The sequence below is a fragment of the Physeter macrocephalus genome, chromosome 20 (genome assembly GCF_002837175.3).
Source record: "Physeter macrocephalus isolate SW-GA chromosome 20, ASM283717v5, whole genome shotgun sequence".
Classification (NCBI taxonomy): Eukaryota; Metazoa; Chordata; class Mammalia; order Artiodactyla; family Physeteridae; genus Physeter; species Physeter macrocephalus.
In genome coordinates, this window is record NC_041233.1 from 36,225,053 (window position 1) to 36,239,609 (window position 14,557).

The window sequence follows — 14,557 nt, forward strand, 5'->3', positions numbered from 1 at the left end:
CCGAGGGACTGTTACACACCTGCCCCCAGTTGGACCCAGTTTCTCCTTCAGAAATGCTGGTCAATCAGCTTCAGGTACTACAACTGTAAGGCGATGTCAACTCAGGGATAAGGGAGCCACTTGGGGGAGACTATATGGGGACAGGGATGCTGACTAGGAAGCAGGGAGAAGCAGACGTTCCAGTTCCTCAGGAGCCCCCGAATCTCTGGAGAGACCCCTGATTTCTTCTACTGAATCTCTTGCTTGAACTACCCCAAGTAGAAGCCCTCTGACCAGGCTACCATAGATGTTCCTTTAAATATCTCAGGCACCTCCCCATCACTTGATATCCCCTCTGAGGCTAAGGAGTCGAGGCCACTGTGCCTGCCTGGGCCGTGTCCTTCCTGGACGAGCCCAGGGTGGGGACCTGTGGAGTGATACGAGTGGGCAGGACTCGGGAAGGCATAGGAGTGGCCGGTGTCTGGAGCTTAGGATAAAGATGAGAGAGTGTGGAGTTGGCCTACAGGGGCCTTGGCTCCTAAAGAAGGCTGTGACCCCAGCAGCCACCCAGATGTCATACTTAGACATGGAGATCCATCCATATTTTGGAATGGGTGACATTCAGTTTTTCAAGATACCACTGTCCCTTTAATTTATTAGCTTTCCATAAAAACACATACCATACACAATCTACAGTATAGAAAGTATAATTTACAAAAATATAAAATCTTGGTTATGTTTTAGTATTCCCGCGTATCACTGTATGGGTTATTTCAATAAGCACGTTTAAACAATGCACGCTCAAGCAGCTTGACTACCTCTGTGGGAAATGGTGTCAACGCCCTCCTTTTTGTTTTAAAATAAAACATATATTAAGAAAAAGAAACCAAAATTGGTTATATGTGCATACTGTATGTATAAAAGCATTTGCAGTGGATTTTGAGAGAAAACATCCATTTATACCATTATTTAGGCCCTGTTTTCCAGCATCACACTGTGGCCCGAAGTGTTTTAAACTGATTATTTAAACAGAGGTTCTCTCCATGTGAAGGGAGTGAGTGCCTTCAGGTCTGTAGTCTTCTCTCCAGGTTATGAGATGATAGTCACAAAACCCAGCCTGTGGACATGTCCGGTCTTCAGGCCTTCAGAGCACAGCGGACAGGCCGTGGGCAACCGTCAGGCCAGGGCTAATTCCCAGATCCCTTCAAAGGATTCGGACTGGCATTGAGGGGGCTGAGTCACCAGCAGTGAAAGACCCCAGAATGATGCCCTGGGGTGACAGATGGTTGCCTACAAGCTGTGCCCTGCCTTTGCAGCTGCACCCTGAGTCAAGTGCTCACTCCAGAAGGTTCCAAGAATGCTGCCCTGCTGTGTGCAGGCAGGGCAGGTTCTTTCCACTCCAGAGCAGCTGGTCTTACCGGCAGGCACAGGTCTCCACAGACATGTTGGGGTACACCTTCAGAACCACATTCCGGTTCTCATCCAGGAAGAGGACCCCAAGAGAGTTCATCTTGTCGGGAACACAGCAAGGCTCTGGGATGCCCGGGACGATGCCCACGGCCCTGACGATGCTCTGGATGGTGGCGTGGTTGGAGGGGCGGACGATCTGCAAGGGGGAAAGGAGCATGGTCACCTCCGAACTCTGCCCACCCTGCAGTCCTCACCCACCCGCCACGCTGCCTGCATGTCCTTGACTGAGGCCACAGAAAAGGCATTGACCTAGAAGAAAAGGTGAGATCACAGGGTTGGGTACACATTTCTTCTGAAATCAGTGGCAGACTGAGTCCTAGAGACTTTTGCAAAAGGCCTTCCTGCCCTTCGGGCTCCCAGAGGGAAGGCACATCCCCTACATGGCACTGGCCACTTGGGGGCACCTGCGCGTCACACATCCCCGAGGAGCACCAGGAACTGGGCAGGAGCCCCAGAGGGAAGGCAGGGGAGAAGATTGGAGGTTCTGCCTGGGGCCATAGCTGCCCAGACTTTACAGTCCAGGGAGTACCAACACGCTTGCCATGTGATCACGTTCTCAGCACAGGAGGAGAAGCCCTGCAGGCACAAGTGCATCAGTGTGATGGGGCTGGAAACTCACAGTTCCCAGGTGGGTCTTACTTTGGGGTGTCAGGCGCTGCTTCACCTGCATCACCCCATTTTGTCATTGAATCAACCTTATGGGGTGGGTATGACTTTAATTTTCCTGGTGAAACTGAGGCTTAAAATGACTAAATAACTGGACCAGGAGCCCTCAGTTAGAAAGTAGTCCGGCTTGGAAACTATGCTCGCTGGGCCCACACCAGCTCTCTTCCCCTCCCTCCCCAGGCAGCCTCTCACATCCAGAAGAGTCTGGGTCCCAGCAGCAAACACGGCACCTCCCACAAGATGAAGAGGACCACGTCACTCGCTGTCAGCCAGAGTTCCATATGCACAGTGCCTCTGGTGGGGAGGTGGGAGCAGAGGGACACCGGCATTTGGGGAGTTCAGGCTGGTGTCAGGGAAGGTGGAAAGACAGCCAGGCAGACTGATAAGGTAAGTGCAGGGTCAGCCAGCAGGAGCCTGCTGTACTCACCCTGCATCCGCTGGGCTGGGCCCTTCCAGCAGACGCCTGTCTCTCTGTCAGGCACCTCCCTTCCTCTCTCCTGCACATGCACGGCTTTGAGGAGAAGCCTCTTAATTCCCAAACAGGTTAATGCGGCCCCACGTCTGGGTCTGGGATTTCCCAGCTGGCTCATTTATTTATGTTCACAGTGGATTTACGCGCTGACTTCCTTTCTTGGAGAGGAAGCCATGACCTGGAACCCAGCAGAGGAGCTAAGTAGGAGGAAAGTGTGTGCTCTGTGCCGAGGTCGACATCAGCAGGCAGCCAGCCCACCGTGGTTCAGGACGTGGGGAGATGGATGGACAGAACCACGGCCCAGCCTGGAGGGAAGGTGAGCATCTGAAAACCCGGGCCAGTGCAATGGGGAAAACAGCCCCATGCTTTGTGTCCTGCCGACTTGTGTGCAATGAGAGCTAGCTAGCTGCCTTGTGAGTTCCTGCCCTGAGTCGGGGGTGGGGGATGGACAGTCACACTGGGAAGCCACTGAGGCCAGCTCTGTGCTGGTCACAGACACCAATGCCCTGAGATCCAGGCCAGGTTTCTAGAAGAACCTTGGTGAGGAGGGGGTTTAAGAGACCTGACCTATGTGCAGGGGGCCAGGATCTCCTCAACCTCTGTGGATATTGCTACGTGGGAACACGCACCTAAGGAGATGGATCTCCTGTTTTGCAAAAGAAGAAAGGTTCTGATTTAAAACTCAAATTCAGTGAAGGCACAGCCAGACCCCATCCATCTGTGGGCTGTATCCACCCAACAGGCTGCCATTTTGGCACCTCTGTCTACCTATTCCCTGCCTTGAGTAGATGGGAGGTGTTATTATCCCTATTTACAGACAGGAAACAGAGGGAGGAGACAGAGGGACTCGCCTGCAGGGGCAGAGCTGAGAGCCACAATTAGCCCAGGGGCAGAACACAGCGGGGTGACCCCACACACTCTACCTTGGGCATGGGGAACTTGCAGGCTCCTGCGCAGTAGTAAGCGTCGAACGACTTGGGTGAGATGATCCATTCGTTCCACCCGATGTCCGCAAAGTCCACCTTCAGATACCTCCGGGAGCAAACCCGCGGCTCGTCCCACTGCTTCCTCCGGGCTTTCTGCATCGTCTTCTCGTCAAAGTCCAGCACCTGCGAGGAGGTCATGAACATATCCTGGCCCTTCTTCCTGCGGTCCTTGCGGCCCGGCCGAGGCTTCAGTGCACGGAAGGGGCTGGGCCACAGCTCGTGCTTGTGGTAGTGCTGGGCGTGGGGGACATGTGCCGGCCTCTCGTCCAGCCCCGGCAGCTCGTTGTTCTGGAGCGGCCCCGTGGCCTGCGTGGCCCGGCGCACTCGGGGGTCCGCCGAGCTGTTGGGGGCTGCTCCAGGCTCCGGGTCCCCAGCCTGGAAGGGGTCATATCTCTGCAGTGTCACTGCCACGCTGTTGGGCTCTGAGATGGCCAGGTCGTTGGCGTAGATGAGGATGTAGGGTGCATGGGGGCCGGGCCTGGGTACCCCCGGGTCCTCCTCCCCAGAATCCAGCTGGGCGGACAGGAGCAGCTCGCCATCCCGGCGGGCCGCCTTGACGATGGGGGAGATGTCCTTGGCCCGCCACAGGCCCCGTGGCGGGGGCAGCAGGGCCATGGCCCCGCGGAGCAGCCCCTGCGTGGCCATGTTCTGCGAGACGCTTCGGAAGAGCAGGTGCTGGCGTGCAGGCGGGCCCGGGGGCAGCAGGCGGCAGGATGCATTCTTGGCCGGCTGCTTGCATGGTGCCTCGTGTGCCCGGGGCCACCGCGGCTCCGAGTAGAAGTGGAATGTGGCCATGAGGATCATTTCTGAGTCCTGCATGGAAGTCAGGTTGAAGAAGTACACGGTCTTCTGGTTGACCACTTCTGCGAGGGAAGGACAGACCACAGCATGTTAGGTTGTCTCCTGGACAGGCCCCCGTGCTCATAGGGTGTCCCGTCCAGGAAGTGGAGGAGGAACGCCCATTGAGGGAGCTCTTTCAGGCCAGCCAGGCTTTGCTCATCTCCTGTAATCCTCACATTGAACTGATGAGGGCACCCTTTGCTATTTTCAGGGACCAGAGGAGGATGAGGGATTGAGGTCAGAGAGGTTGGGGACTGTCATATCCCATTGCAAAGAAAGGAAGAAAAAAAGGTGGCAGACAGGGTAGACGCTCAGGGCTGCTGGACCCTGAAGCTCCAGTTCCTGCCTCTGCGCTCCAATGCCTCTCAATGAACAAATGATCTCCCCCACCTTCATTCATGAGATAAGGTGGAATCAGGTATTTGGGATAGCTTGGGTTGGGTCTGAGCCCTGCTGACAGTAGCCCCCCCCCCCACCCCGGTATCTGCATAGCTTTCTATTTTATAGACATTAAATGCAGTCCTTCTTCCAAACGAGGTAAATTAGAGTGCCTCACGCTTTCCCAGCATTCTGAGTGGCTTCTGAGGGAAACTGGGCTTAAGAACACAGCCATTTGGGTGTCTGCTATTTATTCTGCCCAAGCCCTTTTAAACTTGTTTTACAAAGAAAAAGCACTGTCAGGGTTGTACCAGGTCACTCAATAAAATCTCCAACATCCAGGTTGCTCTCCAGAGGCCAGAACCGTGATAAGGACCGGGATCCCTCAAACATCACACCTGCAGCTCGAGAATACTCTTGGCCCCGGCATCCCTGGGGCTGCCAACCACTCTTTCCTTTCTCTCTTGGTTCTACCAGGTGTACACCAGGACCCCAGGGCAGAAAGCTGTCCCAAGCCCTGGCAGCATGAGGTCTGTGAATAGCAAGCCCTCTCTAGGGTTTGGATGGGAGGGAGGCATCATCTCCCTGTGATGCTGCAGAAGAGCCGGAGACCAGAGCTGTCAGGTGGGCTGTCTCCCTCTCGCTGCCCTATTTCCTGTTGCCAGGGGTCTGTCTGCTGGGTGAAGCTGGGAGAGGTACAGGGCTTCCAAGAGCGGGAATGTGTGTGTGTGTGTGTGTGTGTGTGTGTGTGTGTGTGTAGAAAATGGGTCACAGTTTCTCTGACACCTGCATCCACAGATTCAGCTGGCATTTTTTTAACCAAAATCTTCAGTTTAAGGTTATTTGTTTCTATTGGGATGAAGGCATAATTCTACTGGGAAGAAGGCATAATTCAATCGGGAACTTTCATGTACTTTTAAGGGACTACAAGAAAGAGGACGGAAGGAAAAGTCAGAGGGCCCAATAAATGCCAGTCAAAGCTTGGGTGACATTCTAAAGACACTACCTTACCTAATTCTCAGAAAAAGAAACCCTCAGCATGTCCACAGCAGCCCCTCAATGTGTCCACACATGAGGAGAAGCACGAGTCTTGATGCACTTTTAAACCTAGCTTCCCCAAACACTGCAGTCTTGAGTGTCATGGTCCTTGAGTCCTGCACTTCCCAAAGCTCAAAGATCACTGCTTTCCTCCTCTGGAGATGCTGATTCAGAGGGTCTGGGACAATGGGGCCCAGGAATTCTTATTCTAACCAGCATTCTAAGGGATTCTAAGTTTGGGAAGCAACGATGGGCGGTGGCTGTGTATCTGCAACATCCGGGGTTGACTTGTGGATGGGGTGCAAGTTCACCAACAAGGCAGCCCCTACCCCCCAAGCTGGGAAAGGCTCGAGGAACCAGGCTCAACAGGACCATGCCTTGCTCATCTGCCTCAGAGAGACAATAGAATTTCTATCTCACCTGAATGCTTGGAGGATTAAATAAATAACATATGTAATGTGCCAGGCACAAAGGGGGAACCCCCCAAATGTGCTTCTATGCCACTTTTATCTAAATGACCAAGGTTGGCAGAGCAAGTGCCTCCTACACCGATTTGGGCCCCTCTTACGCAATGGTCCAGCTAACACAGCAGAAAAAGTGTTTTTCTTTTATCCAATTCAAGTCAACTCCATTGTTCCGCTAACAGGTTCTTTGCGGGAGAACACGTAAGAGGCTCTAAAATAGACATTTCTGACTCTTTCCAAAGAACTGGCCCTTCACAGCAGGATGCAAGCATCTTTGGCCTAGAAACCTGTGGCTCTTGGTGAGAAAGAAAACAGCACACTGGGGGAACCGAGATGGGGCTTCCCAGAGAAAAGCACCTTGGCCCCCCTTCCAGTGACAAGGTAAAAAACGAGAGAGGATATAAAGCAGGATAACTGTGACCAGCAAGGCAGGGACAGCAACCTTGGCTTGAGGTGGGTGCGGCCCAATGAAGGTGCCGGGAGGACTGCCCCAGGGTGGCAAAACGTGTTGTAGAGGAGGACGGGGTGCCCTCCCCTGGAGGTTATTTCTGCACGGGGTGCAGGAGAGGGACAGCAAATGCTGCCCTTCGCTTAGGATGGAGAACCACAGAGAGCACGCTCAGGAACTCAGAGAGGGAAGAACCTTAGAGGACAGGCAGCCTGATTAATTACACTCAGGGCAGGAGTCCTTCCTCCATTTGGCTTTAATGCCTTTGGCCATAGGCAGCTCGCTCCTCACAAGGCAGTCTGATGCGTGATGACCCTCCCCACTGGGAACCATGGAGGTGGAGATGGGTCACTCCCATCTCCAGGGCGTGAAGGGCCACAGGCTGGCCCAGCTCTCTGATTGCGCCTGCATGCCTGCATTGCAGGGGGCTCCAGGCTGTGGCTGAGAGAAGGCCACCTACCTGAAGCCTCCCAGCTTGGATGAGCCCAGGTCACAAGGGAGAATCTCCAAAGAGAAGTCCCTATTTCCTATGAACTGTGCTGGTACCTGTGGCTCCCATCTCATGGTCAGCTAGAAAAGATTCTTCCTTCCTCTCTCCTATCATTCCTCTCTCCCTTCCTTGGCCCCTCCCTGCCTCCCTCCCTTTTCCAGATAAATATTTGGGAAACTCCTACTCTGGGCTAAGTGCTGGGCTGATCAGGGTCCTAGCAAAGGTGATTAGAGGCACTCAGAGGAGCTCAGCCCAGGGATGAGACAGACAGTGATGGTGGGGACCCCCACCTGCAGCGCCCGTCGCAGCTTCACAGAGCTGTGTCCAGGAGAGGACCCCGGCAGGCTGGGTGCTTTCAACCTCAGGTCACCATCCTTCTCAGAGCTCTCCATTGCCCCCCAAATAAAACTCAACCCTTTACCAAGGCCCTGCTTGATCTGGCCTGCTTACCTCCCTGACTCCGTCTTCTCCCCGCACCCCCATCTCTGCCCCAGTCACCCTGGCCTTCCTGCCCTTACAAACATGAAGCTCCCATCTCAGGGCTTTGTCCCAGCTCTTCCTTCTGCTGTCACCACTTCTCCTCCAGGAATCACTCCTCTCTCCTCTGGGCCTTTGCTCAAGCGGCATCCCCAACAAAGGGCACCACTGACTCCCCTGGCTGAAGGAACAGCCCCATCACTCTGTCTGTCCCTGGCTTCATTTGTCTTCACGTCACCTTGGGACATCCTGATATAATATATTTCATTGCGATTGTTTCTCTTTCCCTCTAGAACACAAACTCCAAGAGGGCGGGGCTTTGCCAGCTGTGTGCACTGCTGTATCCCTAGATCCTAGCACGAGGCCTGAGTGATCGTCAGTGCTCAGAAATGTGTGCTGAATGGCAGGGGAGGGGAGGGGTCTTTGCTAGATCTGTCTGCTTCACTTAACAAAGTGGGTTCCTGGCCTGCTGCCCTGGGGCTCGGTGAACATCCTGAAAGAAGTCCAGAAAGTCTCCTTTGGAAAGATATAGCCGATTATGCAAATCCAGCTGGAGGCACTGCACAGCAGGACGTTTGTCCAGCTACTTTCCCTTGAGCCTTAGTTTTCTCATCTTTAAAATGGGAATAATATTGTTTACTGATTAGGAAGCTCCAAGTTCCAAGCATACATGCATGCTTGATTCCTCGTGTTCACAATGAGGGCAGCAGACATGGCAAATGGACAAAAAGATGGAGCTTCAGAGAGGGTACATGACTACATAACTACATAACTTGCTTAAAGTGCTTAAAGTCCCCCAGCTGGTAAGGGGCAGAGCCAGGGCGTGCTTCCAGGCCTGTCTGACCCCAAGCCCACGCCCTTCCCCACCCTCCCCAACCAGGTGCTCTGGATAGAATCGGGGTCTTCCTAACAGCTAATGTAACAAAGATCATGTGCTGTGAACTCTAAAATATTTTGCAAACACGAGTCATTATTTGGGTGATTTTGTGTTCTGATTCTCCAGGAAAGAAAGGACTGATCTTATTTAGACAAGTTGATCTCTCTATGGTCTTTGGAAATCTGAGAACCCTAGTCAGGTCCACTCTACTGGGCACACAACCTCCTTCCCAGCTCTTTAGGGATGTGGGACTAGAGAGGAAAGAGGTAGGGAGGTGGCCCTAGTCCAAGGGTCCCCCCAGGCTCCCTGCTGGCCAACTCTCAGGCCAAGAGGACCCTCAGACCGCTCTGCTCTGTAGAAACAGAATCCAAGTCACCTGGAGATCTGTCCCTTCACTCATTGCCCCTGAAACAGCCATCAGGATGACCAGAGTGAGAATGCCGGGCTGAAGATGCAAGCACCAACATAATAAGCTGAAGGAAGGAAGGAAGGAAGTGGTGGGCCACCAGTGGTGGTGCAGAGAAGGAAAGAGAACTAATGTGTACTGAGTGTCTATTTTTTTTTTTTTTTTGCGGTACGCGGGCCTCTCACCGTTGTGGCCTCTCCTGTTGCGGAGCACAGGCTCCGGACGCACAGGCTCAGCGGCCATGACTCACGGGCCCAGCCGCTCCGCGGCATGTGGGATCCTCCCGGACCGGGGCACGAACCCGTGTCCCCTGCGTCGGCAGGCGGGCCCTCAACCACTGCGCCACCAGGGGAGCCCGAGTGTCTATATTTAGGCAGGCTCCAGAGTCAGGGCTTAAACCCTGCTTCATTACTGACTAGCTGTGCGGCCTTAGGAAGTCACCCAACTTCTCTGCGCCTCAGTTTCCTCATCTGTTAATCAAGCAGAATATGTGTACGTGCCTCCTGAAATTGTGAGATCATCTCTGCAGTGCTCTCAGCAAGGTGTCTGGCACCCAGCACATGCTCAGAACACAGTGGTCATGTGGTGTCACAAGCTACTGCTACACTCAGGACCCCACACCCCTGCTCCCTGTCCTCGTGCCCAATGGGAGGCATTGCCACCTGTCCACCCCTCTCCAGCAGGAGCCTGAGAATTTTCACAGCCTCTTCCCCCTCCTGCATGCAACTTATCCTAGTTCCTATTTCTCCACATCCTGTTTCTCCACAACCACCCTGAACTCTGCATCTTTCCACCACTGTCTTAGCCCACAGTCCGACCTTGACCACCACTGTGACCCCAGGACACTGTCACCCTCACACCACACTCGTGCTTCACAGGGAATCATCTATTACAGATGAAGAGTTAACATCCTTCACAACCTCTACATATCAGTAGGGAAAAGACCAGAACCCCAAGTGGAGGAAGTGGTTTCCACGGGAAAAAATTTGAATGGTCAAAAAGCATGAAAAACAATTCAGGATGACCAGTAATGAAAAAAAAAACCAGTAACTTCAAATGAGAATGAAGATATAACAAGTTTTACCTGCGGCAACTATGATCCCATTAGGGTAAAAACTATATATAATACTCCACAAAATATTAACTCTGGTTATATCTGGATTGCGATTGGGGATGATTTCTTTTCTTTACTGTGATTTTCTATGATTTCTGGGTAAGCATGCATTTCCCTTATAATCTTTTGTCTCTCCTTCTCCCCTCTCCTCTTTTCTTCTCTCCCTCCCTCCCCCTCCCCCTCCCTCCCCCCTCTCTCACCATACACACTCTCTACACTGCCCCACTGCTTACAGGCCTTGGTGGCCCACTGGTTCACTTCCATTTTCTGCCTCTTTCTTCCTGTTGTTTCCTCACTGAAACCAAACGCCTCACAGTTCCAGGCACATAGGGCTCTGCTTCACTTCTACACCTGGCTAACACCCCCTGCCCTTCAGAGTCTGTCTGGGACCTCCCCTGCTCTGTGAAGCCTTCACTGGACCCTCCCCACCAGCCCTTCCCCTGCCAGGTCAGTGCTGTCCTTTGGGGCTCCTGAAGGCCACCCCCAGCCCTTTCTCACTTCATTGTCCTAACCTGTGCCCACATTCTTCTGTTTACTTCTCCCTTCTCCACCAGCCCGTGAGCTTTTCAGGGCAGGGCCAACAGTCTACGCTTTTCTGTGTCCTCTGAGCTTACAGCACCTGCCACTGAATGAGGTGCTCAGGAAAGACTTGGGGAACTGACTGTGACTTTTGGCACTCTTGACAGATGAGTCTGTATTATTACTCTCATTTGAGAGATGAAGACACCAACCTCAGAGAGGTTAAGTAACTTGCCCAATATCACATTCACAGGTGGGAAAGCCTAGATTTAAATGCAGGTCGTTTGAGGCTGCAGGTGTCTAACCGTAACCCTTATGCTCAGGCTCGGAAGCTCTCTCCACTGATGTAGACTGAAGCTCTCTCCACCGATGCACCTCAAGGAACAATGGAAGAGAGGGAAGGAGCCGGGTGGCTGGAGTAGTCATAGCAGAGCTAAAACATTATTGAACTTACATGTGCCAGGCACTGTGTTAAGCACTGACCATATCTCAGTTCATTAAAAAAACCCTATAAGGAAGAGAGCATTATTAGTCCCATTTTAGAAGTGAAAAAAACTGAGTCATAGACAAGTTCAGTCCCTGGCCCCAGTCACAGACTCAGGATTTGGCCCTTACCAGTCCAGATCACAGCCTGCGCTTGGAACCTGAGCTGTGCTGCCTAGAGGCAGGCAAGGGACACAGTTGCACTGTAACACGGGTTGCAGGGACCACCCCACTGAGGCAGCAGAGGTCACCGTCACGGAGCAGGCTGGTACCGGTACGATCCAGGACCAGAGCTGAAGCCCCCCACATGTGTGCCTCATCCATAAAATGAGGGGTCTCCGCCCAGGCTCACACCTCCTCACAGCTTGGTCGCTGGGTCACAAAGCAGGCACTTCTGAGGGCTGGTGAGGGACTGGGTATGAACCAACTTAAGTCAGTCAAGGGAGGATAAGGGAAACCAAGCTGCCTGGGCCTACTCTCTGCCAGGCACAAACCCCATCTCATCCCATTGAATCTTTACCCCACCCCCACTATGTACACAAAAAATTGATACTCGGAGAGGTAAAGTGATGTGTACCACAGCACACACTAGTAGCAGGTGGAGCTGGGACTTGTACCCATGGCTGTTTCAAATGGCTCCAAACAAGAGTATTGGATTTGTCAAATAGTCCTAGACTGATCCAGAATAATTCTGATCTCCCAGGATCTGTTCCATCCTCTGTCTCCTAAGTCCTGGGCTCAGTTCTGATGGAGGTTGGGGGAGGGGGCTAGCAGTGAGAACAGCATGAGCCTGACAGATGGACAGTGCCAACCACTGCCACTGTGAACAGCTTGCCCTGGCCTGGCCTCGGTCTCAGTCTCCTTATCTGTAAAATGGGAGGACTGGATATGAAGTACTGTCACCAGATCCTTTTCAGGGTTAAATGTTGCTTGTACCACCCCCAGCCTGTGAAGACTGAAAAACAGACCGTGTACCTCCATGCCTGGGTCTGCAGCAACAGGGTGGGCTCAATGGGCGTGCTCATCCCTTATTGCAGCAGTGAACTTGCTGGCCTTGCTTTCCTCAACTGCAAGGCTTTGGGGACTGAGTTAATGGATGCAAGGTCAAGTCTACACCTATATGAACACAAGTGTTTTGTACTCCAGGGAAACACGACGCACCAGCACTTAACCTGGCCAGTGCTGGGCTTAGGGCTTACACATATCAACTCATGTCATCTTTCCTGAAATGCTACATGGAAGATACTACCATGACCTGCCCATTTTGTGGATGAGCACACTCAAGTCCACAGAGCTTCAGTGATTTGCCCAAGATCATGGTCATGCTAGATGATTCTTGAGTGACTTAATAATGAAGCTCCGGAAATGGGCCCCAAGAGGTGAATAAAAGGTACCAGGGAGGATGGAGTTAGATCTGGTTGGCCTGGAACCCAGGAACAATGACCTAGTGAGTCTGCCCAGTAGAGGATGGGGGGAAGGGCCTTCTCTGTGGCAGGAGCTCCCAGTACATGTTTATGTGAGACCAAGCTTCCAGTGTCTGGCTCTGAGGCCACGGTGTGGTACCCTAAGTAACACAGCCAGTGATCAACAGGGAGGTGGCAGATCTGACTCCAGGCTGTCTGGCCCCAGTGTTGGGCTTGTTCCCCTCTACCTCAAGAGGGGGACCTACAGACCAATGGTCTTTCTCCTGATGAATGGCCTCCTCCTTCACAAGGGCTGCAGGGGACCCCTACTCACATTTTCTGCAATGGCATTCTGAGACCATGAGTAATCTCCATGACAACCAGGGTCTTCCCATCACCCCTGTGCCTCATCTCTGCTCACCCAGGGCCTGCAGAGGTCGCCCAGCCTGGGCGGGCAGACAGCTGAGGCAGGATTCTGAAATGCTCTCGGAAGCAGGGCAGGGAGGGCTCGGTGCGGCTCCATCCAAGGTGTGGGTAAAGGGGAAAGGATCTGCCCAGGAGGGGCAAGGGCAGGAGGGGGGCTGGGAACCCCCACTGCCCAAGCTTCTAGACCTTTCCTCAAACCCCCATAGTCTGAACACTTCATGCTAGTGCCTAGCAGGCCTCAGTCCCATGTACCCAAGGCTGGGCACCCAAGGCCATTCTCAGTCCACCCTGTTTCCCCAACTGCCACACCCACTAAGTGCCCCAGCTAGAGGGGCACACCCCCTGCCTGGGCCCAGTGCCTGGCACTTCCATCAGGGCTGCACTACACCCACCTGATGGACTCTCTTCAGTGCCTCCTTCATCTGTCAAGAGCCAGCACAGCTGAACGCTGTGACATGGATCCCTACCCCCCGAGCCCCGCCACACACACACGGTGAGCTCCCCCAGCCCAGTCCCATCTCCACGCTGTGCTTAAAGCCGTGTGGATGGGGTCGTCTGTGTCCGGCAAGTGTGACACCCTCCGAGGTTTGGCGGCACCCCAGGGGCAGGAATTCTGTCACTCTGTGCCACTTCGGCGTCCCCACGGGAGGCTCAGGGCCTGGCACAGAGTGCTCGGGGCGGGCGGCGGCGGGGGTGGGGTGGGGGAATAGTTAATGGAAGAATGAATGAACCAGTCAATGAATAGAAGGAAGAGGCAAAGCGGAGGTGCAGGGGTGGGAGGATGGACACGTGAGGAGGACCGGGGAGGGTGAAGACAAGGGGGCCACAGGGCCCCCTCTACTTACCCAGCCGGGCCCGGAAGCTGCGGACCGTGTTGCCCCCTCCTGGCCGCGCGCCCCTTCGGCTGTATTTCTCATAAAGCCGGAGCATGTGGACAGCGACCATGTCCTGGGTGCCGGGGTCCAGAGCAGCGGCCGCGTGCCCTGGAGACCGCTGGGGGCTCTTGTACCCCGCCAGGCTGTCGGCCGCCGCGGGCGGGGCGGCCCGGGCGGGGGCCGTGCGGCTGCCGCCCGCGTCCTGAAGCAGCAGCAGAAGCAGCGGCAGCAGCGGCAGCAGCCGGGACCCCGGCCCCGGGCTGGTCCGAGCGGGGCCACGGGCCATGATGGGTGGCGGAGGCGAAGGGGTCGCAGCCGGGGAAGAGGAGGAGGAGGGAGATCGAGGGCGCACAGGAGGCTGAGAACAAACCCCGCGGCGGGAGGGCGCGCGGGCAGCACCGGCAGGCGCGGGCGCGGGATGTCGAGATCCGCGCGGGGCAGAGCTGGGCGCGCAGTCGGGCGCACGGTACGGCCAGCGGTCACGGCCGTCCGGAGCCACGCAGAGCCGAGCCGAGCCCAAGCCGGAGCGCTGCCTCGGCGGACTAGCGGCGAAACTTTGCAGCCCCAGGCGCGCCCGGCTTGGCGGGTTCGAGGGGCGGGGCGGGGCGGGGCGGCCGGCTGAGCCCTCGCGGGGGACCCGGCTGCGAGCCCCGAACCACTCCGGGCCGCCGCCTACACTGCCGTCCGTGGCCCGGCCGCGTTGAGCGTGCGCCCGAGTGTGGCGGTGTGCGCGCGCAGGGGTGTGC

At 54.8% G+C, this 14,557-nt stretch overlaps 1 protein-coding gene across 1 annotated transcript; it reads right to left on the reverse strand.

The window, feature by feature from the left end:
* Nucleotides 1–604: 604 nt before the first annotated feature.
* Nucleotides 605–14,349, reverse strand: GDF10 (growth differentiation factor 10). The gene is made up of 3 exons (XM_007118751.2): nucleotides 13,782–14,349; nucleotides 3,511–4,436; nucleotides 605–1,585 (listed from the first exon to the last, which is right to left on the reverse strand). The coding sequence occupies exons 1-3, from the start codon at nucleotides 14,095–14,097 to the stop codon at nucleotides 1,394–1,396; spliced, it is 1,434 nt and encodes a 477-aa protein (XP_007118813.2). The 5' UTR covers nucleotides 14,098–14,349; the 3' UTR covers nucleotides 605–1,393.
* Between the last annotated feature and the right edge of the window lie 208 nt (nucleotides 14,350–14,557).